General features: G+C 44.7%; 1 protein-coding gene across 1 annotated transcript in view; it reads right to left on the bottom strand.

Annotated features, from left to right (window-relative positions):
* DNAJB6 (DnaJ heat shock protein family (Hsp40) member B6) overlaps nucleotides 1–27,501 on the bottom strand; it is an 89,793-nt gene that overhangs the window by 18,965 nt on the left and 43,327 nt on the right. The window contains exons 3-6 of the mRNA XM_068121337.2: nucleotides 1,735–1,844; nucleotides 1,057–1,113; nucleotides 302–415; nucleotides 77–190 (exon numbers count right to left, since the gene is read on the bottom strand). Coding sequence (XP_067977438.2) covers nucleotides 77–190; nucleotides 302–415; nucleotides 1,057–1,113; nucleotides 1,735–1,844 — 395 coding nt within the window. The remainder of the gene's footprint in view (nucleotides 1–76; nucleotides 191–301; nucleotides 416–1,056; nucleotides 1,114–1,734; nucleotides 1,845–27,501) is intronic.

Raw genomic sequence — 27,501 nt, 5'->3', positions numbered from 1 at the left:
AAGGGCTTCAGCGAGAAGGCGTATTGTCAGGGCAAAAGCAATGGATAAGCCATTGTGTTCACCGAACAAGCCTCGCCTGCATTCAAAGGAAGGCCAGTAAATGTAGAAAAGAAATCTTCCTTTTCTGCTCGTCTGTGCTTTTCAATCTTCCGCCTCCCAGACCGCTTTCCTCCGAGATCAAAAGCTTCATCTGAAAAAGAAAGAACAAGGCTTGCAAAAAAAAAAATCAAAGCAGCGCCGCATCCTTGTCGGGTGTGTTCGAAAGAATAGACTCATCAATACCTACGACATATAAACTCACCAAATAATTCCGCAAATGGATCCCTTCCACCAAAGAACTGTTTGAAAATTTCCTCAGCTCTGCGGTATGAAAAGTCTCCCATTTGGTAACTGGCATCTCCTCTACGCCTCCGCCCTGAAGAAGAAAGCTTTCATTAAACAGACGACAGTGCGGAACGCAAATACGAGAGAAGAAATACATTATTCTTGGAATAAACATGAGGGATGTAACCTGCACAGGTGCAGTTACACTTCCTAGACCAAAAAAAATTGCCATTTATTTGACCGAATGGTTTGGTGAGCCATGATAAAAACTCATTTCAGCAGTATAAGCATTTCCTAACAAGGATCACAACAATTGTAAATCCAAATCAGGAAGCTGCAAGTGAATGATAATAAAAATAATGATAGTTAATCTCGAGCACTTTTCACAAAATGTTTTGAGGTGCTTTGCAGGAAGAACTGCCACGGAAGGGAACAAGGAAAAGGAATGAACAAAACCATATTTCAGTCAATCAAATCCATATATTACGGTTTAAATGAGAGAAAATGGACGACTACGTGATGCATCAGCATTTTTTTTTTTTTTTAAGATGGTCAGAGGAAGCAGCTGCACTCTTACATCTGAAAATATTGTTTCATACGTCATCCCAACTTTGGCCAATACCCAGAAAAAAGTGAAATGTGCAGCATAAACCGTGTGTTTGAATGCTCTTTTTTGTATGCAAAGAGAAAGTGACAACTTGACGACTGGATACAATGACGCATTGAACTCACCGGCCCTCTCCTTTGGACCATTCTTCCCATAATGGTCATATGCTTCTCGTTTGGCTTCTGAACAGCACAGAGAATTAGAAAGAAAATCAAATTATTAAGAACTTTATACCTGGTCCCAATTATAATTTCCATCGTCATATAACGTGCCATGCAAAAACAAACTGGAATTAATGAATGTTGTAGATTGCTTTGTGAAATGACTGAAGATCGTTTTCAATATACCGCACTCCACAAAAACATGTCAGTGGTCGCTCTCTCCATAAACACCACCATCTCTTATCTTCCCCCATCCAAAACCTTGATCTTTTCTACCCCCCGCTAATTCACCCCAGATACACTATTTCGAAATTCCAACTTCTTTCCTGGAAGTCCTTGCAGTGTCCATGTGTTTTATACCTCTCCCACCTCCCCCCAAGCCCTCTCCCTCCCACAGTTCTCTCGATGTCCCTGCTCTCAAATGTTGTGTTTGTGTCCTTCCTCCTCTCTCCCCATATTGTCTACCGCTCCTCTTATTTTGTGTTTTATGTGTCGGTTTGACTTTTCGTGTGATTAATGTTAGCTCTTTCACGAGCCTCGATCTTGTATCCCCAAAAAAAAAAAAAAAAAAAAAAGCTCCAGGTCATCAAGTCTACCAATTATATTTATTTATTTATTTTAAATGGTAAAAACACAACTCACTGTCAGAGAGTATTTCGTAAGCTTGTGCCAATTCCTTGAATTTGCTCTCGGCAAGCTCCTTGTTTTCAGGATTCTTGTCTGGATGCCATTTCAATGCCAGCTTGCGGTAACTGCAAGCACAAACAAAATGAGGCCAGCAATGATTTAATATTTGCATACGTTGAACACACATCTGGCAATCCATAGTTAGGTTGTTGGAAGCTTGGGCACCATAATAAATATACAGCACCTGGCTGCTGGTTTGCATCACTTTTGAGGAGCAGCTATGTTGCTGGGGCAGTGCCCCCTGTGGATCAGGGCAGGAATATAAAATTCACCCCTGGTATTGACATACACAATGGCCTAGCTTATCAAATGTTTCGGGATATATAACGGTGAGCTGAGAATGCTAGCAGATGGAAAAGGCAACCAAATCTTCCCAAGAACAATGGAGATTTGTAGATACTGAATAAAATATGATGGTGAGGAACGACCATGGAAACGGAGGCTGGAGGCACAAAGGGAGCAATTGAGTAAACAAATGGGACAAACACGGCAATTTATAAAGGCAAATCGAAACCTAAAGCTAATGAGGAGAATCCATCCAGAGGTAATGGAGGCTGAAAGCAAACTCAAAATAGAGATGAACACGTGTGTGTGTGTACGTATGTGTGTGTGTGTGTGTGTGTGTGTGTGTGTGTGTGTGTGTGTGTGTGTGTGTGTGTGTGTGTGTGTGTGTGTGTGTGTGTGTGTGTGTGTGTGCGTGCATGTGTAATGTTACCGATAGACTCCTAAACGGAGAGGCTTATGTGCTTGATATTTGGCATAGACATGGCCATTGAGCCTGGGACGAACATGGCCGAACTCAAAATATTTGACGATCCATATTTTTTATTCATATTTACCTCAGCGCATTTCAGCGCACGGAATCAACGGAATCAGAGCAGGTGGGCGCTGATTCGCTCAGAGCGATCACGTGATGACGCTATGACGCTATCAACGCTATGACGCTATGAACGATATGAACGCTATGAAAAAAAAAATCGCTATGACGCTATGAAACGCTAAGACGCTATGAACGTTATGACGCTATGACGCTATGAAAAAAAAAATCGCTATGACGCTATGAACGATATGACGCTATGAAAAATAAAATCGCTCGCTTTGCCAAGGGGCTCGCTCCCGCCCCCCCCGTTCCCCTCCCCTCGTCCTCCCCTCCCCCGCCCGGCAATGCCGGGTACTTCTGCTAGTATACAATAACATGAAGAAGAAGCATGGCTGATTGCGAGTCAAAGGAGTTTGAGTGAGCCTAATTTTTTTCAATTGTGTGGAATATCCTTATGGCATCCATGGTATATCATTATGACATGGCTTGTGGAATATCCTTATGACATGGCTTCCTCTCCGGTCGGTCAACGTCTGGCTCGGAATGGAATTCTCTCATCTCCCCTTCCTGTTCAGGCTGGAGTTCCCCAAGGCAGTGTTCTGGGCCCTGTGCTTTTTCTGGTCTTCACCAATGATCTCTCCGACTCTCTGGAAAATCCTCTCTATCTCTATGCTGATGACTCCACATTCCTCATCCCTCAGATCGGCAGTCTGCAGCCTCCTCACTCTCTGCAGACCTGGACAAAATCACAGACTGGTCAAACAAGTGGAACATGTCTTTCAATCCTGACAAATCTCACACTCTTACTATGTCTCTCCGAAAAGACCGACTGGACAACCCTCCCATCTACTTTCTCAACAATCCTCTTGAAGAAGTTCTGTCCATCAGTCTTTTGGATCTCACTATCTGCCAAGATCTGTCCTGGGAAAACCACATTTCCAAGCTGGCATCCAAAGCCAGTCGCCGACTGGGCATCCTCCATCGTTTGAAGTCCTTCCTTGGCACACCTGAGCTCCTCACCACAAACAAAGCTTTCATCTTGCAGCTCAATGGAATACTGCTCTCCCCTCTGGGCTGGCGCTCCTGCATCACACCTAGCTCGGCTTCATGTGGTTGAAACCAAAGCTTTCAGAATCATTGGAATCTCCCACGATGAAACTGATTGAGGGCCTTTCACTCGCTCACCCCAGGCAGGTTTGTGGTCTTTCTATCTTCTACCGACTCCTCTCCGGCATAGCTCTCCCAACTCCGTCCCCCAAATATTCCTTCAGGATGCACAACATCTGCCTGAAACCCTCTTCTGGTGAAACTACCAAAATCAAGACCCTCTGCTCACCTTCCCTCTTTCATTTCCCTTTTCTCCCACCTCTGGAACAAACTCCCACACTCTCTTCAATCCCACTCCTCCCTCCAGGTCTTCAAAACAGCTGTTCACCACCATCTCTTATTTTGCCCCTTCCAAAACCTTGATCATTTCTACCTCCGTTAAATCACCCCAAATCCGCCTCTTTCAATCTCCGACTTCATTCTTGAAATTCCTGGTAGTGTTCATTTGCTTTATACCGTGTACCCCTCCACCCCTACTCCCCCAGCCCTCTCCCATCCACAGATCTCCCGATGTCCCTGTTCTCTACTGTTGTGCTTGTGTGCTTCCCTCTCTCTCCCCCTCCCTTTATTATATGTTTTATGTGTCCGTTTATGTTTTCATGTTGAATGTGTTATCTCTTACACGAACCTCGATCCTGTATACCAAAAATAATAATAATAATAAATCCTCAGAAACAATATGGAAATACTTTAATTGGGGTACATGACGGTACTGAATGTAAATATGAATGTTGCCAAGCCTTAACTTTGCATACTTTACTTTTTAATAATACCTATTTCAAGTAGTACAATATTCTTTATTGTTTTTGCCTTATTTCTATATTTCGCAGAACATCCTTTGGAACCCAATTAAAATGATCGGTCAAGGGTATTTGAGGGCACCGAATCCAAATATGAATGTTGCTAAGCCATTGCATCATTCATTGTAATTACATACGAGTATGATTGTTTTTTTTCTGATGTGCGTAATTGTTTTGTGCCTTTTATTTGATCTCAGTGGGTTCGTCTGCCTCAATCACTTGTTGACTATTGCATTCCAGACATTTGCACAGATCTGTGCAGGGTATCTTCCTTTTAACACACGCACACCGTCTTGTATTACATTTACCCTTTCTGCATTTACACTCGGTTGCTGTAATCACATTGCCTGGAGCTGGTGGCAGCTGGTCTATCTTCCATCTTCCAGCCATGCTTAGTACGTTCACAAAATGCTAGATGGCTCTTCTGTGAATTGCAGCTTAATAGTTTGCTGACCTTTTGTTGCGGTGACAGCAGCAGGTCTTGTGCTTTTTGTTATCATTGTGCACAATGATATCATTGTGCCAGTGCCATGTGCTGCTTAAGCGAGTCTTGATTTGGTGCCAGCGAGCTTTCAAATTTACAGTTCATCCTGAACATGTTGTACCTTAGCACAGTGACATCATCCATCCCAATACCTACCAGTGTAAAGACTGCATACAAACTGTTCAAGTTATTGATTCAATTGTGGGGACACATCAAAGGATTGGCCCAAGTATTTCGACATGTGACAGTTCTCCTCAGACAGCATCAACTTGAGTGCCTTTGTCTTCCTTTTCCCATAGGAGTCACAACCAGTCAAGCAATGCAGTCCTAACAAAGCTTCGGATGCTGGGTCACCAAAATGATTGTTGTTACATATTTATGTGAAGGTATGTGAATTACCATTCAGGTTGCTTATCCGTGTGTATTATATTAAGGGTTGTTGTGATTGGAGGGTCAGGAGCCCTTCGGAACAAGTGGCCGGAAACGGAAGTGGCCGGAAACGGAAGTGACCGAAGAGGAAGGAGGAAAAAAAAAGACACGAGGTAAAAGAAGGAGGTTTCGTCTTCCTCGCCCCGCTCCGAAAAAAGGTGGAAGCGACCTTGCGCGGCGTGGACAAAGCGGCGTTCCGAAACCCGTCTGGCGAGAGGAGTTACCTGGACGCGTAACTACCTTTTGACACGTCAAGTCCCCGTGAGTTCGTGCACGGAACCAAGCGGCCGGCACAGTTTGCCCCGTCTACAAGGATGCGTACGGGTCGCACGTTGGGCCGCGCGCGCGTTGCAAACCGCGCTTGGTTTTGCCCCGTCTACAAGGACGCGTACGGGTCGCACGTTGAGCCTCGCGCGCGTTGCAAACAGCACTGGGTTTTGCCCCGTGGCTTGGCAAGGAGGTGTGCGCTGCAGCAGCTGTCCCCGGTACGAGACGGCACGTTTGGAGCACGTCCGCCCGGGGTTCGTTCAACCGCCCGAGTGCGGAGACGTCGACCAGTAGCAGTATCTTGGTCAGGAGGGGCCCAGAGACATTGTGAGGAGCAGAGACCGAAAGGGGGTGTGAGTACTCACCGGGACACACATGTATAAGATGGCCATCTTAATCATAGGGAATTGATTGTGAATTGGGAATTGGTGATGATTATGTATTGTTGATTGCTCGGGGAAAATCTCCGTGGTTGTGTCCTTGAAATATTGTTGATGGTTGTGTCATTGAAATTGTTTGGTATCTTTACCATTGAAATATCCTTGAACGTCAGTTGTCTCTTGGGTGAAATTCATATGGCTTGCGTGGCGAAAGCGCATATATAATACAGCTTTCTGGCGAAGTTCCTCTCACGGTCCGGGGGTCACTGAGACCAGGTATTCACCGAGGGGACCACGTAACAGAATTGGGGGCTCGTCCAAATTACGATTTGCGGTTTCGCAATTGGGTCTACGTCCGGGATTTAAAATTGTATAAAGTAATAAAATAATAATTTTTATTAATTAGAATTTATTAATTAATTATTAATTGGTAAATTTTTTTTTTGAGAAATTGGGGTAAAATCTTGGGTGAAGGTTAACAGGTGTTAACGATAGGCACCATGGCGTTTGTGGCACAGAACTTTGGGGTAACACCGAGTGAGGCACAGTTCCGAGCGTTGCTAAAGTCGGACCTCTTGAAATTGGCCAAACATTTTAACTTGGAGGTCCGAACTAATTTGAGGAAGGCAGAGTTGCAGGCCACGGTGATACAATCTATGGTGGGATTAGGAACATGGGACGAGTTAGCCTGGGAGTGGCTACCCGAAGAACCAGAAGACGTTGAGCTCCGGAAACTGGAGTTGCAGTTACGGAGCCAGGAACGGATTAAAGAAGAAGAAAGGAAAGCAGAAAAGGAAAGAGCAGAAGAAGAAAGGAAAGCACAAGCAGAGGAAAGGAGAGTGAGACCCATGTGGAGTTTGCCAGAGTGAAAGAAAACATGTTTGATCGGTGGTGTGAGTCAAAAGGAGTCGGGAAAGACTTCGAGACATTGCGGGACTTGATCCTGGTGGAGGAATTCCAGCAGTGTGTCCACGAGGACATCAAAGTGTACCTGCAGGAAAAGAAGGTACCAAAGTTGTGGGACGCAGCCACCATGGCAGATGATTATGCCTTAACCCACCGAATAGGGGTCCACGAACCTAACTCCTCGCCTAGATCTCCGCAGGGGAGGTGGGGAACAGCAGGTGCGGAGAACGACCATACATGGCGGCGGCCTCGAGATGATTATGGGGACAACTATGATACCCCACCTGTTCGAAAGCGGAGGGATGAGGGCCCAAGACAAACTTATAGTTCGGGGGGCCCGAGGCAGACCACGAGTTTTTCCTCCGGGCCTACTTGCGCTTTTTGCAAGAAACCTGGACACTTGATGTCCAGTTGTTACCGCCTGAAAAGCGAAGACCCAGAGCGGAGTCCGACTACTACGACTCCAAACGCAATGGCCATTGTGAGAAATCGCCATCAAAAGGGTTACCAACCATTTATTTCAGAGGGGTTTGTGTCACGGGATGGAGCCTCGACTAACCGGAAACCGGTTAGGATATTGAGGGACACAGGGGCACATCAATCTTTAATGCTTGAAGGCATTTTGCCATGGTCCGAGGAGACGGCAACGGGGGATAGTGTTCGTTTACAGGGGATCGGGGGCGGTGTTAGTGCTCCCCTTCATGTCATCCATTTGGAGTCCGATTTGGTGTCAGGACCGGTCACCGTCGGTTTACAAGCCACGCTTCCTGTAGAGGGTGTATCTGTGGTTATCGGGAATGATTTGGCCGGGGGTCAAGTTTATGGTAACCTGAGGGTTGGTAAAGAGCCCAGCAGGGAAAATAACGCCACACCAGCTCGGGATGGCGACAAAAGGGCCAAGTTATTTGTAGGGGGACTGAACTTCAAAACAGAGGAAGAAGTTCTGACCTCTGTCTTCAACAGATATGGGCCGCTGGTGGAAGTGCGGTTGGTAAGAGACTGGGAAACGCAACAGTCAAGAGGGTTCGGCTTTGTCACGTTTGCCAGCACAAAAGACGCCAGAGAGGCAGAGAAGAATTGGAATGGCAAGGAGTTGGAGGGTCGGACCATAACAGTAGGGAAGGCATTTCGTAGGCGTCGAGAGGTCTACAGGAGAGGACAACTGGGCGGTAGTTTTGGTGGTGGCCGCAATCAATATTATTATGGAGGCTCCCTGAGTTATGGCCGCTCCCGAAGGAAGGATTGGAAAAATGGTGGCCGAGAAGGAGACCGCTATTCATGGGACTACAGGGACCAGTGGTCCCACCCTAATTATTAGGGAAGTTCTGAGAAGTTGAAGCACTGAAGGCGGCGGAGCCGCCGAGCCAAGATTCCTACACGAATTAACCGTGAACGCCGTTCCTAAAGGCGTCCATGTAGTGAACTTTCATGCACGGACTAACCGTGAACTCCACGTTCCTCAAGGCGCCCATGTAGAGAACTTTCCTGCACGGACTAACCGTGAACTCCGCGTTCCTAAAGGCATCCATGTAGTGAATACTCGGCTTGGCCTCCCGGAAGAAGTGCTATCGAGTTGCTTAACTTTGGATTTTTGATCAACCCCTTAACCTTCATTCCCAAGAAACTGACGGTCAAAGTCAGAGGGTCATGAGATGGAGTTTGATTTGGCAGGGACAATGTCGTTGTTTGGTACTTAGTCCAGAGGGAGTAATCTGGAGGGGTTGTGGTGAAATTTTGGTTGCTTTATTTTTAAGTGATAACTGTGCCCGGGGGGAACTGATAATGTGGGGGGGGTTGAGTTATCTGGTTTGTTTCTCCAAATTGGCCGGCAAAGAAAGTTTTCGCTGGGTTCAAACTTTCTTTCTTGAAGGGGGGGAGTGTTACATATTTATGTGAAGGTATGTGAATTACCATTCAGGTTGCTTATCCGCGTGTATTATATTAAGGGTTGTTGTGATTGGAGGGTCAGGAGCCCTTCGGAACAAGTGGCCGGAAACGGAAGTGGCCGGAAACGGAAGTGACCGAAGAGGAAGGAGGAAAAAAAAGACACGAGGTAAAAGAAGGAGGTTTCGTCTTCCTCGCCCCGCTCCGAAAAAAGGTGGAAGCGACCTTGCGCGGCGTGGACAAAGCGGCGTTCCGAAACCCGTCTGGCGAGAGGAGTTACCTGGACGCGTAACTACCTTTTGACACGTCAAGTCCCCGTGAGTTCGTGCACGGAACCAAGCGGCCGGCACAGTTTGCCCCGTCTACAAGGACGCGTACGGGTCGCACGTTGGGCCGCGCACGCGTTGCAAACCGCGCTTGGTTTTGCCCCGTCTACAAGGACGCGTACGGGTCGCACGTTGAGCCTCGCGCGCGTTGCAAACAGCGCTGGGTTTTGCCCCGTGGCTTGGCAAGGAGGTGTGCGCTGCAGCAGCTGTCCCCGGTACGAGACGGCACGTTTGGAGCACGTCCGCCCGGGGTTCGTTCAACCGCCCGAGTGCGGAGACGTCGACCAGTAGCAGTATCTTGGTCAGGAGGGGCCCAGAGACATTGTGAGGAGCAGAGACCGAAAGGGGGTGTGAGTACTCACCGGGACACACATGTATAAGATGGCCATCTTAATCATAGGGAATTGATTGTGAATTGGGAATTGGTGATGATTATGTATTGTTGATTGCTCGGGGAAAATCTCCGTGGTTGTGTCCTTGAAATATTGTTGATGGTTGTGTCATTGAAATTGTTTGGTATCTTTACCATTGAAATATCCTTGAACGTCAGTTGTCTCTTGGGTGAAATTCATATGGCTTGCGTGGCGAAAGCGCATATATAATACAGCTTTCTGGCGAAGTTCCTCTCACGGTCCGGGGGTCACTGACCAGGTATTCACCGAGGGGACCACGTAACATTGTGTATTGCAGTGATATCAATTGTTCAGGTTGCGTTCGCCTTTCCAGTGGGAAAGAACACTTTGCAGTCTATCGATACTTCAAGGCCTACTCTATTATGAAGATGTCGGTATCTGGACCTAATATTGTGTCGGTCCCATGGAGTCAGAAGTGTTTTGCTGAAGTGCCATGGCTGATGAGAGACGTACCAACACCTAGCCAATTTACATGGTTGATAATTGAAATGGTTGCATATGAGGAGGAGAAAGTTGGGACTCGTAGTTAAAAGTTAATCCACGTTGTGAGAGACAGAGACACAGAGAGACAGAGAGACAGAGAGACAGAGAGACAGAGAGAGAGAGAGAGAGAGAGAGAGAGAGAGAGAGAGAGAGAGAGAGAGAGAGGCGTCACTGTTTGGAGGACATACAACTAACAACAAACATACAACTTAGTGTAGCAGCATAGCAAACCTGTTGTGCATTTTGTGATACAAGCACCAAATTTGGCACAAATGTACATTAATATGTTGCGAACATTTTCAGATATTGGGCCACTTGAAATTCCGTAATTTTTTTTTTCAAATCTTTTCAAATTTCGTAATTTCAAATTTTTCGGGTGACACCGTCACAATTTCGGTCTTCGAGGCCGGCCGATATAGTGGGGCGGCTTAGCCCAAATATTCAAAAGAATTGTGCATTTTGTGATACAAGCACCAAATTTGGCACAAATGTACATTAATATGTTGCGAACATTGTGTGGTCAGCAATGAAGACGAGAGTCTGAATTACATGTATGCAAAAGACCTTGTGAACCAGTGAAGCAAATACACGGGTAAGCATGAATTAAATCTAGGGCATGATATAATTTCCATGATGTTTACCTCTACACTCAATGGTGGAAGGAGGTAATGTTTTGATCCCAGCTTGTCTGTATGTCTGTTTGTCTGTTAGTCCACAAAATTCCAGACAAAGCTTGTAGTAGTGGTAGTTGTAGTGGTAGTGGTGATAACAGAAATTGTTATATAGAACTGAACTTATATTATTATTATATGCAGAAAATAACTTCATTTCTATATGCCCTGCAGTGGACAGGTTAATTGGTTTATGCACTGAAGGGGTCACCCTGGTGTGCACTGCTGTGTTCTGCCTCACTGAGCTGTTCAGGTATGATGTACTCAGCACAAGCTTCCGGTCGGCCCGGAGGTGGGGGTGCGGGGCCTGTCACGGAACGTCAAAACAAACGGCCTGCCGGGGCCGCCCAAAAGTCGGGCGTGAGGGGCGCATCCACTAATGGAACGCCTCTCGCTTCCCAGATCGAGGGCCACGTGGTCAGGAGAACCTCGTCCCTTCCGGTCACACTTTGCCTATCGGCCGGCCTCGAAGACCGAAATTGTGACGGTGTCACCCGAAAAATTTGAAATTACGAAATTTGAAAAAATTTGAAAACAAAAATTACGGAATTTCAAGTGGCCCAATATCTGAAAATGTTCGCAACATATTAATGTACATTTGTGCCAAATTTGGTGCTTGTATCACAAAATGCACAATTCTTTTGAATATTTGGGCTAAGCCGCCCCACTAACTAAAACATCACTTGGTAGAGCACACACAGTGCCTTCAGAAAGTATTCACACCCCTTGACGTTTTTCACATTTTGTTGTGTTACAGCCTGAATTTAAAATGGATTAAATTGAGATTTTTTTTTGGCAGTGATCTACATATAATACCGCATAATCTAATCAGCTTGTTCTTGTCACCTAACCATCTCATCCACCTAGTGTTGTCATAACTCGTCCACACTTTTTTTGCATATCGTTTTTGGCCTTTCAATGCTGAAGAATCACTTTAAAAGTTTTTTTTAAAACCCTCGTATCTGGATCCGGAAGTTCAACAAAATCAAATTGATTACTCCTTGCTGCACACTCCACCAAATTTCGGTTGAATCCGTCCAAGACATTTTGAGTATATCCTGTCACAGGCAAACAGACAGACAAAAATGGGTAAAACCATAACCTCCGTCCACTTTAGGTGGTGGGGTTATAGAGGTGGTAGCGGAGGAAAAGTCCCAGCCAAAGATACTTCTGGGGGTTGGGAGGTGCAGTATCAGTACGAGAGCAGTGAGAAATTGAGTTATTAATGTAAAGTGCATCTCTTCCGCCAGAGCAGGGTTCAGGCCTATCAAATTTGAGGATACAATAGCCGGGAGAGACACTAAGGAGTCAGACGTCCTGTGGGAGGAAGGATTCTGTTAAACAGATGATGTCCACTTTATCAGCAGTGGTCTGGATCGAAGGTGGATCGAAGGTGCAGTGGATCCTCCTCATATGTTATTGCCTCAAAAAGAGAAACATGACAATCACAAGTACATATGGGCAGGGTGCAGCCCGAAGTGGAGATCGGTTTCTGGGGTTTGGGACGTGGAGTGTGGGGACGGTGACGGGGAGATCGGGAGGGGTGGTGGGGGTGTTGGTCGGAAGAGGAGTGGACATATGTTGTGTGCGGGAGGCGAGATGGAGGGGAGGTGGTGTGGGGGTGGTGGGGGGTGGGCAGGGACAGAGATACAAGTTTGTGTGGCAAGGGTGCCCGGAGGGCGTGAATGGTGTTGGTGTCCTGTTTTCTGAGGAGTTTGTGGACAGTGTGGTGAGTGTGACTGGAATGAGTGATAGGTTGATGATGGTGAAAATGATGATTGGGGGGCTCTTGGTGGACGTCATCTCGGGATATGCTCCGCAGGTTGGTCGAAGCGATGAGGGGAAGGACAAGTTCTGGTGTGCGATAGAGAAGCTGATGGAAAACGTGAAGGATGAGGAGGTTGTTGTGGTGGGAGGAGACCTGAATGGACATGTGGGAAGGAGTATGGATGGTTTTGGGGGAGTTCATGGGGGTTACGGATGTGGTGTGGGAGGTGGAGGAGGTGGAGGGATTTTGGAGTTTGCTGATGGAGCTGATTTGTTGATTTGTAATACTCAGTTCCAGAAAGAGGACAATAGGCTTGTTACATGCACGTCAGGTGGGTCGACGACAACCGTTGACTACCTGATGGTGCGTCGGCGAGATAGGGGGCACCTCCGGGACACAAAGGTGATCCCGGGGGAGGAGGCTGTTTCACAGCACCACTTGGTTGTCTGCAACATGGGGGTGAGGGGTGCGGGGAGAGCTCGGCGGGTGGGGTGCCGGCCGGGAGTGAGGGTGTGGAGGTTGAGGGAGGTGACGGTAAGGGAGGCATTGAAGGAGAGGCTGAGTGGGGTAGAGGATGATGTGGTTGAGCTTGAAAGTGGTTGGATGTCAATGAAAGCTAGTCTGTTGGGAGCCGTTGGTGAGGTATGTGGATGGACAAAAGGACCACCGAGGCACTCGGAAACATGGTGGTGGGATGTTGAGGTTGGAAAGAGGATTGACGAGAAGAGGAAGAAGTTCAAAGAGTGGCAGAAGGCGAAGGGTACGGGAGCAGAAACAGCAGAGCATGAAAGTTATAAGGCAGCCAGGAAGGCTGCAAAGAAAGAGGTAGCAAAGGCGCAGGAGGCATGTAGGAAAATGTTCGGAGAATGCTTGGATTCGGAAGAGGGTCAGAAAGCAGTATTCAGGATTGCAAAGCAGATAGTGAAAGAGAGGTGTGATGTGATGGGGGTGAGTTGCTTGAAGGATGAAGTGGGACAAATCGTTGTCGACCCAGATGGAATTAAAGGAAGATGGAAAAGATATATGGAAATGCTGTTGAATACAGAGAATGAATGGGATGGCAACATAGAGAGTAACCCAGTTTTAGGACCGGCAGAGAAGATAACTGAGAAGGAAGTTGAGGAAGCGATAAAAGCAATGAAGAGTGGAAAAGCGGGAGGGCTGACGGGAGTTGTGGGAGATATGTTGAAGGCAGCAGGAAGTTGGGGTGTGAAGAGAATGACAGATCTGTAATCTGGTGGTGAAAGAAGGCCGCATTCCAGTGGATTGGGAACTGAGTACCCTCGTCCCTCTATACAAGGGGAAAGGTGACCCTCTGGAGTGTGGCTCGTACCGAGCGATAAAGTTATTGGAGCATGGAATGAAGGTATTGGAAAGGGTGTTGGAGAGGAGGATAAGGAAGAAAGTGAAGATCGACGAAATGCAGTTTGGATTTATGCCAGGAAGAGGAACAACAGATGCGCTTTTCATTGTGAGGCAGTTGCAGGAGAAGTACATGAATAAGAGGAAGAAGTTGTTTTTTGGGTTTGTTGATCTGGAGAAAGCATTCGATAGGGTTCCACGCAAAGTATTGACATGGGCATTGAGGAAGTTAGGAGTGGAGGAATGGTTGATCAGAGTAGTGATGGCAATGTACAAAAGAGCACGCACAGCTGTAAGGACGAAGGACGGGAACAGTGGTGAGTTTGAGGTGAAGGTGGGAGTGCATCAGGGGTCGGTACTAAGTCCACTACTATTTGTAGCTGTGATGGAGGTGCTGGCTCAGACCGTAAAGGAGGGTTTACCGTGGGAGTTGTTGTATGCAGATGATCTGGTGTTGATTGCGGAAAGTATGGATGGACTGAAGGAAAAGATGAACAAGTGGAAGGAATGTATGGAGACAAAAGGTCTGAAGGTGAATATCGGAAAGACAAAGGTGATGGCAAGTGGTAAAGCATGTGGTGAGGTGGAAAGAACTGGGAAGTGGCCGTGTGCTGTGTGCAGGAAGGGTGTTGGAGTGAACTCCATTCAATGTACAATGTGTGCTGAGTGGGTTCATCAAAAATGTAGTGGTTTGAGAGGGTCATTAACCAGTGTGGCAGCTACATTCAAATGTAAGGTGTGCACAGAGGGAGCTGCAGATGGAGGAAATGTTGAGTTGGATCTTGGAGATGGCGTGAAGCTGGAAGGTGTGAAAACATTTTGCTACCTCGGAGACATGCTGAATGGAGAAGGTGGATCAGACTCGGCAACGGTTGCTCGAGTGAGATGTGCATGGAAGAAGTTTCGGGAACTGAGTGGCGTGCTGATGAGGAGGAGAGTGTCGCTGAAGCTGAAGGGAAAGGTGTATGCTGCATGTGTGAGAAGTGTTATGATTTATGGGAGCGAGACATGGGTAATGAACGTAGAGCAGCAACGAAGGCTGGAAAGGGTGGAAATGCGAATGGTTCGATGGATGTGCGGAGTATCATTGAGAGAGAGGAAGACAAATGATGAATTGCGAAAGATGATGGGAATATTGCCTGTGATTGATGCTGTGAAGAGGAACAGGTTGATATGGTTTGGTCATGTATTGAGGAAGGATGAAAGTGACTGGTTGAGAAGAGTGATGGAAGTTAATGTAGAAGGAAGTAGAGGACGGGGAAGACCGAGAAAGACTTGGCTAAAGATGGTGGAAGAAGAAATGCGGGCAAGGGGGTTAACAAGGAGAGATGCAGAAAATAGGGCAAAATGGAGAAGATTGTCATGGGGACCGCAAGGCTAACCCCCGCTCTAGCAGGGAACATGGCCTTAAAATGCATGTTGTTGTTGTTGTTGTTGGTCTGGATCGAGAGTCTCGTATCTCCCTGGAATCAAAGCATCTGATTTCCTGCAAGTTCTGATTTCTGAATGGATTCCGCGGTTAGAGAGAAAATTTCGCATCTACGCTCATCTTATCTCAAGCATTCCAGTCTGGCATGTTGTACTGCTTGTTAAGTTCCTGCCTTTAACATACAAGACTGCTTCATGCATTTAGCTGACTTCCTCCCCTCACTCAGTCAATAAATTGCTGTCAATCGAACCCTCTCCTCTCCTTTCATGACTACTGGAGTGCCTCAACACAGGGTCTTCATCCCAGTCTTGTTCCTCACATACACGAACAGCCTCTCCAATTCTCTGGAAAGTACTCTCGTCCTTTTTGCAAAACAACTAGCTACAATGTGCCAAGTGCATTCTGCGACTGATAGGCAGGCATCAGCTGTGTAACCATCTGCTGATCTGGAATAGATTACATCCGAGTCTGATAAATGAAACACGTCTTTCAATCCTGGAATGTCTCACTGTATCCCCTATAGCTCCAGAATGATTGTCAAATCAACTTATCTATCGACAGTACTTTCATGGTCAGTCACACTGGAAGAGAGGTTCAGTCTCTTGAACTTGATAGTGTAATCATCAGCCATAACTAGGAAATAACCTCTCCTCGGCAGACCGTAGAATAAAGGCCTCCAAAGTCAGCCATAAACTGGACATCTTCCACCATTCCAACTCATTCCTTGGAGAATTATAACCAATCCGTCAACAAGGACTTTATCTGTTACTCAACATAGTACTTCTCCATCATGTCCCACAATGATAACAAAAAGCACAAGGCCTGCTGCTGTCACTGAGACAAAAGGTCAGTGGCCCCTGTGTGTTTTAACCACCTGTGCTCTCTCAACCCTTCCAGTGTACAGATGTTCTTCCAATAACCCCCCTTGGTTAAACTTCTCAAAATCCAGGCTTTGCGCATTCCACTGCTCTTTTGCTACTCTTTTTCCGTTTGTAGAACTGTCTTCTGGAGACTTTTCAATCGCAGTTATCCCTTCCATGATCCAAGCAAGTGGTGCACCACCATCTCATTTAATCCATATTTTCTACCTACAATCATTTTTCTCCCCATTTACTGTACCTAAATTAACCCTCTTACATGCCATTTAAGGTTTCCTCAGCCTCTTTCATTGCTTTATAATTAATTTGCTTACTTGTGGCTAACTTGTGTCCAACAGCGGCTACTACATTGCCATTTACCCTCCATTTCCCCGCTCTTCCATGAGCCTATATTTGGTATACAATTTAAATAAAATTATAAAAATTTTAATCTTATATAAATGGCATTTTTTGAAGTTAGCATATCCTTACAATACTTACATATTAGTGCAATATAATGCGGTGGAGCCTCCAGAATTATATGTGCCGTATCCTCAAAGCATGTGGCCGAGAATAGCGATGGATTATTGCCACAAGCCCACGTGATCTTTCTGCAAATGAGCTTGCACTATTTGTGGTGTCATTGGCCTTTTGCACAACACGACTCAAAAAGAGCATCTTATTCAGCAGAAAGCCGGTGCGTCATCATGAGAAGCTAGGGAATATTTATTTATTTATTTATTAGCCTTTAATTTTATCAGATTGGGGGTTCAAACCAACTTTCTCCAAAAACATACCTTACACAAAGGTTTTGAAGTAGTATGCAACACTGTAAAGGCCAAAATAACCGTTGTTAGTTCAATATTGAACAAAAGGAACCATCTACATTTTACATATTGAAAGTTGGGTGGAAGGAAGAGCTGTAGGTAATAAAGAAATTTTAGGGAGCAAATGGAAAGAGGGAAGAAAAAGTAAGGCAGGAGGGTTGGAGAGGTTAGGCGAAGGGAGGGAGAGGGTGGAGGAGTTTGGAAGGACATGAGATCAAGATTAATGAACAGTCCCAAGTGGGACAGACGCTCGTCTCCTGTTGGAGGGCGGTCCTAGTCTGGGTGCATTAGGTGATAAAGTTGATTTTCAGTTTAATTTGATGGGAAATTATGGGCCCATTGGGGCTGAAAAGGTCCGATAACATTATTGTAGCGAAACGCGGGGGCTGAAACATGATTGCATTCACGCAATGAAAACTATACAATTGATGAAAAATATATAGTTCATTAAAAACTGAATTGATGAAAAATGTTCCATTAGACTTTGCCCATTGATGTTTTGAATCATAACATCAAGCCATTTTCAAGTTTCAGAAGAAACTGCCAAGAAACATGTGAGTAGTAGTAATTGTTTCGAAATTACAACACTTGATTTCAAAACAATTTGTCATACAACATGCAAGTTTGCCACAATAACTTAGTAAAAGACTATCCATGGCCTAAACGACTCATAGCATTTGATGCGATTAAATGCAGAGAAATGCAGCGTGGAACATGCTGATGATGATGTGCTTGGTTACGTGGGAATGTTGGCGAGTTCAAATCAGGGCATGGAGGCTTGTTCCATATTCGTTCAATGTAGTGTTTCAAGTCATCATCAAATACATACAATGAACTAGAACGCCACTCAGTAGAGCGCATACTCCCACCGTGGGTCAAGTTGGAATAGTACGATTTCACAAAAGTTTGAGGGAGTAGTTCAGTGACAACACAAGACAAGACAACCAAGACAGACACTGCACAGATATACGTTTAGAATATATAGATTATAGAAGATAATGTTTAAAAAAAACAAGGCAATTTCATTTACATTTTCGGATTCAGCGTTCAATTCTATATAAGTGAGTGTATTTTGAGGCATGTGTGACTTCAAATAAAATTGTAAGCCAGGAAAAACGTTCGTGTCATTCCTTAGGGATACAACATGTAAAACTGGCCCAAACGTCCAAACAAAACTCGCTCATTTTAAGTCGTACAAGCTAATGCGACCACTCATTCTTCTGGGAAGAATCCCGTGCACATGCTTGTCACACTTATAACTCACCTAAGTCTTTATAAGTTCATCAAATACTGACACCGCGATTGACATTCGCTGAGGTAAATGTTGCCATCTCTTCTGAGGTTAAAAAAATTAAAAGAAAAAACAGTTTTAAAGCATTATACGTATCAAACGATACATTTTATGAAACGGGGAAACCTAATACACACTTTGGTGGTTTTAAAATGACAGAATATGTCTTTATTAGAAAAAAAACATTGAAGACGACGCTGCTAACAAAATACACCGCCATAACGCATAACCACGAGTTTAAAAAACATTTACAACAAATATGAAAACTATTTTCATATCACAATGTTAAATATAGAATATATAGAAGATAATGTTTAAAAAAATGAGCCCTATCTTCCAATGGTAAACAATCCTTCAAAAACTTCCTGGATCCGGAATAATATCCTAAGCTTCACCAAAAACGAATCAATTCTTCCTTATCCCAAGGGCAACCATCCCACCAACTTTCATCCAAATCCGTTCAGAACTTTTCCAGATATCTTGTACACACACACACACACACACACACACACACACACACACACACACACACACACACACACACACACACACACACACACACACACACACACACACACACACACACACACACACACACACACACACACACACACGATCGGATGCATTAGTAATCATGTACCAATGCATTATTGAAGGTCTTTTGATCTGATTTGCTATCAAGAATGGAATATAAATCTGGAGAGATTCATTTGAGCGAATCAAAAACTTCTCGTTATCTTTGTACGTTATATTCACGAAATTACATTTTAAGTTAATTATCGCACCACCTGGTGAAAATTGAAAAAGGGCTCTATTAGTTTTTGTGCATCTACATCATGAATCATCATGCCTAGTTTCAAAACGATCTATTGAGCTGCCTAGGAAGAGTAGGGAATAAACGAAAAATTGTTAACGGACCCACTGACTGACTGACTGATGCTCATCGCCCAATGGAGGGAGGTCACAGATGGGGTTCCTAAGGTGAGATAAAGCTGATTTTCAGTTTGATTCGATGAAAAATTAGGGGCCTGTGGGGGGCTGAAAGGCCTGATAACATAATTGTATTTGCGCAATATAAACTATGTCGGATGAGCGGGTCCTGAATTGATGAAAAACGTTCCATTAGTTTTTTCCCAGTAAAAGGACACCTAAACCGTTTCTAGAACCTAAAGGGGTGTAAAGGTCCTAAGAGGCTCAATTGGTCTCAAGGGTCGAAGAGGTCGAAAGTGTGGAAGGGTCTAAAGTGATTAAAGGATCATAAAAGGAAAATGGGCCTAAATGGTCTACAGGTCTAAGATGTCTAAAGGGTCTGAAGACCGAAAGGGTCTAAAGGTTTTTTTAAAGGGTCATAAGGGGTCTAAATGTCCAAAGGATATATGGGATCAAAGTGGTATAAAGGGTACATTCCAATAGTAGATAGGGTTCTAGAGAGTCTAAAAGATCTGAAATGTCAATAGGGTCTAAAGTGTTGAAAATGTCAAAAGGGTCTACAGTTGTAAGGGGGTCTCTAAAGGGTCTATAGATGATTAAAAGGTCATAAAGAGTGTAAAGTTATGTGTGGTCTAAGGGGGACTAAAGGTCAAAATAAACGTTCCAAAAGTAGTTAGGGTCTAAACGGTCTAAGTTGTCTGAAGAGTGCAAGGGTCGAAAAGGGTGGAAAGTGTTTAAAGTGTTAAAAGCGTCTTAAAAGGTCTAAAGGAGTCTGAAGAGTAAACGGTCTAAAGGTCAAAGGTCTATATAGGTTTAAAGGGTCATAAGGGGTCTAAAGGTCCAAAGGGTACATTCTGAAAGTATGGGATCTCAAAAAGATGTAAATGTCTAAAAGGATCTTTTAAAAGGTCTAAAGGATCTTTAAAAGGTCTAAAGGATCTTAAAAAGGTCTAAAGGATCTTAAAAAGGTCTAAAGGGCTTAAAGGGTCTAAAGAGTAAGGGTCAAAGGATCCAAATAATCTAACAGGTCTGGAGGCCTAAAGTGTAGAAGGGACCCCCCCCCCCCCCCCCCCCCCACTCCCCACTCCTCAAAATACCAGTTTAAAAAAAAAACGAGCCGTTTGGGGGGTAGGGAGTGGAGTTCATTTCTAAAGCATTTTCTTCGTTTTCTTTGAAAACGACTGGTCTAGAGAGTTTAAAGGTCCGAAGGGTCTAAAGAGGTATAAACGGGTCTCGAGTACAGAAAGGGTATCACCAAAAGGGACTAAAATAAGGACTAAAGTAAGGACGAAAAGGCCTGTGCATTCCATTACCCCCACCCCAACTCTCTGCCACCCTTTCCCTCCCTCTCCCCCCATTTTCCCAACCTTCAAAGCAAGTTGGCATTGATAACACTAGGGCATGCCCGTACTATATATAAGCTAGGACGTGCCCGTACGTGGGTGCCCGTTCCTTGCCAAAAAAAAAAAAAAAAAAAAATTTTGTGTAGGGGTGTGTGTGTGTAAACATCCTAGGGCGTGCCCGTACGTGGGTGCAAAAAAACATGCGTGCAAACAACAACAACAAAAAAAAACTTTGAAACCACGTGGCAGTAACGACCACAGAACCCCCCCCCCCCTCTATTTACATGAATGGTTTGGTCCATTCGCAACGACCACAGAACCCCCCCCTCTATTTACATGCAATGGTTTGGTCCATTCGCAACGCCAAAGCGAACGGCGAACGGCTAAATCGACATAGCTCGGTAAGTACTTGTCCGATTAATTTCAAACCTTGAAAAGGCACATCCTCGGGTCCCCAGCAATATACCTGGCAAGTTTAAAGTATATCGGACCCGTGGTTGTCGAGAAACAGCGGTCACAGACAAACAAACAAACGTACAAACGTACAAACGTACAAACAAACACACAGAGATTACTGGAATTATAGATAGATGAAGAGGTTAAAATTGAATCAAGAGGCTCAATTAACTTATGATTAAGGTCAAAGTAAATTTAGAGGTTAAATTAAGAGGTTTAAATTAAATGACAAAACATCGTTTTGTTATTGAAATCACAATCTCGTGAGATGACGGAATATCGTGATATGTGATGGACATACGGACATAGATTACATTTTGAGTTAATTAACCAATTATTGTCTCATCACCTGGATGGAAATTTAAAATGGCTCCATTATATATTTTTTGCGCATCGATATCATGAATCATCATGCGGAGTTTCAGTTGAGCTGCCTCGGAGGAATACGAAAAAAACCGAACAAATGTTTATGGACCCACTGACTGCCTGACTGATGCGGTGTATACGTAACACAATTTAACGATGCACACAATTTAATGCTGTGGAAACTGTGCTCCTGGTCTCGAGTTCCAAAATAGATATGATAGAGGCCTTTGGCAATATAAAACGATATTCAAAAAATAACTTCGCTGTTACAGCACCATTTAAGCATGTTTATGCTGGGCTATTTGAAAAGGTCATTCAAAGTACAATGCAGATTCAATCCACCCCCATTTAATTATATTTTCCCAGCTGCATGGCATAGTACGACGGGAGACAATATTCATGCAACATTTATTAATTACGTATGCTAGTTGATACAATTTTCAGACCCCTTTTTACTCCCTATGTAACCGCATACATCGTCCGTCTGTCTGTTTGTCTGTCCGTCTCTCCCTTTCCCTCTCTGTCTCTGTCTGTCTGTCTCTCTCATCTCCCAAATTTTCTATCCTCAACCCTACATTCTCATATATCTTCCACTCTTCTTTTGAGGTTGTGGGTCCATTGATGTCGAGTAATCTACTGATGTGGACCTGCGGCCAACAGGGTTGTGGATCCGCCGTTTGGAGAGGTTCTGAGCTGTAAGGATCGAAACCTCAATGACAAACGGTGCCCAGCTGATGATCCGGGCAGTTGGAAAACCAGTCAATTGCTTATGAGTTAAGGGAATAAATTTCAAATATAAAATAGATTTTACAAATACTTACAAGTTCATAATATATCAGTGTACACTGCACAGTCGTGGCCAAACATATTGGCACCCTTGCACTCTTTTCAAATAACTCACAATTTTCTCGAAAAAAATGTTGAAATTGACGAAAGTATTTGGTCTCCACAATTCTTTATTTCACTGTTAATATTGCAGAACCATTGTTTTTGATTCAGAACTTAATATATCCTTTTAAATCATTTTTAAAAAAATGGCATTGACAAAATTATTGACACGCTAGACTTAATATTTGGTAGCAAACACAGCCTTTGGACAAAATAACTGCAGTCAAGCACTTCCTATAGCCATGAATGACCTTCCTGCACCTCTCTACTGGCAGTTTGGCCCAATCTTCTTGTGTAAACTACTCCAGTTCTCCCAGATTTGAAGGGTGCCTTCTCCCAACTGCTGTTTTCAGATCTCCCCACAGGTGTTCAATGGGATTTAGATCTGGACTCATTGCTGGCCACTTCAGATCAGTCCAGCATTTTGTCTTGAACCATTCCTGGGTGCTTTTTGAAGAGTGTGTTTGGGGTCATTGTCCTGCTGCAAGACCCATGACCTTCGACGGAGACCCAGCTTTCTGACACTGGGTTTAACATTGCGCTCCAAAATGCATTGGTAATCTCCTGATTTCATGATGCCATGCACACATTCAAGGCACCCAGTGCCAGAGGCAGCACAGCGACCCCAAAACATCACTGAACCTCCTCCATGTTTGACTGTTGGGAAGGTGTTCTTTTCTTTGAAGGCTTCATGCTGTTTTCTGTAAACTGAGATGATGTGCTTTACCAAAAAGCTCTAATTTGGTCTCATCTGTCCACAGGACATTCTCCCAGAAGGATTTTGGCTTGTTCAGCTGTGTTTTGGCAAACTCCAGTCGGGCTTTCTTATTTCTCTCTCTCTCAGCAGTGGAGTCCTCCAGGGTCTTCTACCATAGAATCCCCTTTCATCAAGTTGGCGACGGATGGTGCGAGTTGAAAAATGTGTCTGAAGGTCAGCTTGAATCTGTTTGGCAGTCGATCGATGTGCTTTCTCCACCATTTGAACAATCCTTCGCTGCAATCCTCGATCAAGTTTTCTCTTGCGGCCACATCCAGGGAGGTTGGCTACGGTGCCATGGGCCTTAAACATCCTGATAACATTGTGTACGGTGGACACAGGAACATCAAGGTCTCTGGAGATGGACCTGTAGCCTTGAGCTTGTCCATGCTTGGCTACAATATTGTCTGACCTCAGACAATTCTCTGGTTTTCTTTCTTTCCTCCAAGCTCATTACAGTACACAGTGTCACAAAACAGCAGAATGACTCCTTTTCTCTATTCAAACTGGTTAAATGAGTGATTTTTATATTACATGCACCTGCAACTCACCACAGGTGAGTTTCATTCCAAAGTAAAGGAGAATCACCTGCTTGAAATCCAATTTAATGTCTAACAACTTCTAAAAGGTGCGAATAATATTGTAACGATTTTGAGAAGTGTGTAACGAATTTGAGAAGTGTAACGGTTTTTGAGAAGTGTAACAATTTTGGAGGAAGTGTAACGAATGTGAAAAACGTTACAATGTGAACGTTACAAAAAGTACGGTAACATCCTCGTAATGTAAATAATGGTCGCAACCGTCGTCCTAGTTAATTCCATGAAACTTACACGCAGGTCACGATATATCTTTTAAATAGTGTATTTCCTTATTCCATGTAGGCTAAATATGTGTTTTCCCACTAGATTGACTTTGCATTGTATCAAACAAAATAAGCGTAGGCCCTTGCAATTTCCCCAAAACCTCCCTTCCAATTGCCTTCCGCATTTTGGGCGGTTTTCTTCAAACCACCATTGGCCACGAGGTAGGGTTGGGGAAGAAAGGCGTGTCTCCACCTCGTCATAAGAGGGAAGGAGTGAACCAGCCCTACCAGCCAATCAACACCGTGGTGAGCGACCCGGTAGGCGTGCCCTCGGAGCCGGCGGCTTGATTTCGCCCAAGGTGATAAAAGCGACTGTAAGGAACTGCTTTAAGAGATGACTTGGAGATGACCCTGGGAGATGAGCAAAGAGGCTGCAAGAAGAGGAGCGGTGAGATGCGAAACGCTCCAAGCCAAAGAGGAGAGGTACTCGGCAAGGAAACCAGCTTTGGAGAGACGCGCTGAAAGGAGGGAGACGGCTCCACCCCAAGAAGAGGAGCAGGTGTGCCGAACCAGCGCGTGACGTCTACCGCAGCGGATACACGACGGAGGGTTTCCCGCCAAAACCGCGAGGAATTGCGAACTGCGGCCTCCCGACCTTGCCTCCCTCTCAAGCAATCCATCTCAAGCCCTACCTGCCTGCAATATCCCCTGTGTAAGTGTGAACGTCCTGTCCTACTCGTTGTCTTGGGGCTAAGTAAAAATGAATAGTGTAAGTTAACGATTCGCTGTGTTACTGCTTCTTCCATCCATTGCTTGTGTGTGTATAATAAAATCTGTTCTTCCTCCGTATTCTTCTTCTTCTTCTTTTTCATTCTCTTTCGGTCGCTTTAGAGATTTCCCGATTGAATATCTGTGGGGCGATCTGGTCAACGTCGGGTGGAATCGGGTTTTAATCGGGGAGTAACTGTTCGGACGCGGTTAAATACACCACCGCTCGGTCAATATAACATCTAAAACCCGCGTCTGTAACAATATTGTCTGGGCCATTTTATGATTTATTTGTGGAATAAGCTAAGATGTATTAAAATTTTTAGCTTTTTTTGTTTTTTCCACTGCAAACCAAAGAAATACATATGTAGATACCAAAATATGTTTGAATTTCAACGATTTTCTGGAAGAAATGGTGCATTATTTGAAAAAAGTGCAAGGGTGCCAACGTGCAGCTTTTGGCTACGTCGCGGAGCTCCTCAAACGGAAGCTATGACCTACCAACCCAGCTGGAGTCACATCTCCCCTGTTCTAATCGGTGGCCCAGACGTCGTTTGGGGTTCGTTGGCATTGTAGTGGGGGGGGGGGGGGGCTATGTACTCAATTTCAAGTTCGTATGCAGTTCATGTTAATTTTGGGCAATCACTATAAATGTATTCTACTGGGTCCTACTAATCGGAAAAATGTCGCCATTTTTTTCTGTTGACCTTTAGTGACCTTGACCCAAGGTCAAAGTTCAAACGTCATTACAGTGACCATACTTCATTCAAAGTATATCGACCTTGGTACCAAAATGTGGCAAATTTCACAAGGAACATTGATTATGACATTTGTTTTGTCATTTGCCCTCTCAGATGTTTGCAATATGCAAATTAATAAGCAAATGACATAATTAGAGAAAAAATATGCATAATTAACATATAGTCTTCACCATACACGTAAATCCCATCACTTCGCATTATTATTGAATGCCAATCATTAGTTACCATCTCAAATGTGTTCTGCTGGATCCGAAACTGGAAAAATATGTTGCTTATTGTTTTCTGTTGACATGTTCTTGATATTAACTGACCTTTGACATGTACTTGACTTTACTCACCTTGACCCAAGGTGAAATGTCAAATGTCATTTTAACCATGTGATGCGAACAAGCAAAGTGATTTGGACATCTGCCAGAATCAATTTTGTGTTTTTAGGCAACAAATTAAGTGTTAAAAATACTAACAATGGCTAAAAACCGAACCAACATAGCAAATGAGCATGATGAATGAACAGTATAAAGAAAAGCATTGGGAACTTGAATCCAAAAATCAATATTCTAGACATCCGACTTATTTTGCTTCTAGACATCCGACTTGGTTCAGGGTGCCAGTCACTCTGTGCAAGTCGCCGACTCTGGATCCAGCAAAAGAGCCCCAGACCATCACGCTTCCTCCTCCATGTTTGACAGTTGGTGTCACACACTGAGGAACCATCCTTTCGCCTACTCGACGGCGTACAAAAAACCCTGTGTGATGAACCAAAGATTTCAAATTTTGATTCATCGGTCCATAAAACCTTCTTCCAGTCTTCAGTGGTCCACTGGCGGTGCTACATGGCCCAGGCAAGCCACTTTTTTTTTGGTTATTTTGCCATCTTAGCAATGGCTTTATTACTGCCACTCGACCTGTCAAACCTGCAGCTCGAAGTCTTCTCTTCACAGTTGAAACTGAGACTTGCTTACTTTTTTTTTTCTTTTCTTTTTTTTTGTATACTGAATCGAGGCTCGTGAAAGAGCTAACATTTACTTCACAAACAAATCAACCCGACAAACAAAATATATAAAAAGAGGGAGCGGAAGACAAGATGGGGACAGAAGGGGAAGCACACAAACACAACATTTGAGAGCAGGGAGATGTGTGGGAGGGAGAGGGCTTTGGGGGAGGAGGCGTGGGAAGGGGGGGGGGGGGGGTGGGGGAAGTATAAAACACAAGGACACCAAGGACTTCCAGGACAGAAGTTGGTATTTCAAAAAAGTTGAATTTGGCTGAAATTAGCAGGGGTAGAAAAGATCAAGGTTTTGGATGGGGTCAGATAGATGGTGGTGAACAGCTGTTTTAAAGACCTGGAGGGTGGAGTGGGATTTAAGAGAGTGAATGAGTTTGTTCCAGAGGCGGGAGAAAAGAGGAATGAAGTTGAGCAGAGAGTCTTGATTTTGGCAGTTTAACCATAAGAGGGTTGCAGGCAGATCTTGTGCGACCTGTAGGAATATTTGCGGGACAGAGCCCAGAGAGCTGGGGGGGGGGGGGGGGGCAAGGCCAGAGAGGAGTCGGTAGAAGACGGAAAGACCACCAACCTGCCTGCGGTAAGTGAGTGAAAGGCCCTTGGAGTTAGCTTCATCGCGGGAGATTCCAATGATTCTGAATGCTTTGGTTTCAACAGCGTGAAGACGAGCTAGGTGTGAGGCAGGAGCACCAGCCCAGAGGGGAGAGCAGTATTCCATTGAGCTGCGGATGAAAGTCTTGTATGTGGTGAGGAGCTCAGATGTGCCAAGGAAGGACTTCGCACGACAGAGGATGCCCAATCGGCTACTGGCTTTGGAGGCCAGATTTGAAATGTGGTTTTCCCAGGAAAGATCATGGCAGATAGTGAGACGCAAAAGCTTGAGTGACAGAACTTCTTGGAGAGGATTATTCAGAAAGTGGATGGGAGGGTTGTCCAGTCGGTCTTTTCGGAGAGACATCGTAAGAGTGTGAGATTTGTCAGGCTTGAAAGACATGTTCCACTTGTTTGCCCAGTCTGTGATTTTGTCCAGGTCTGCAGAGAGTGAGGAGGCTGCAGACTGCCGATCTGAGGGATGAAAAATGGAGCGACAGAGAGTAGAGTCATCAGCAAAGAGATAGAGAGGATTTTCAAGAGAGTCAGAGAG

The sequence above is a fragment of the Myxine glutinosa genome, chromosome 7 (genome assembly GCF_964187855.1).
Source record: "Myxine glutinosa chromosome 7, kmMyxGlut1.1, whole genome shotgun sequence".
NCBI classification, from domain to species: domain Eukaryota; kingdom Metazoa; phylum Chordata; class Myxini; order Myxiniformes; family Myxinidae; genus Myxine; species Myxine glutinosa.
The sequence above is the reverse complement of the archived record's forward strand: the minus strand, read 5'-3'. Positions and strand labels throughout refer to the sequence as shown.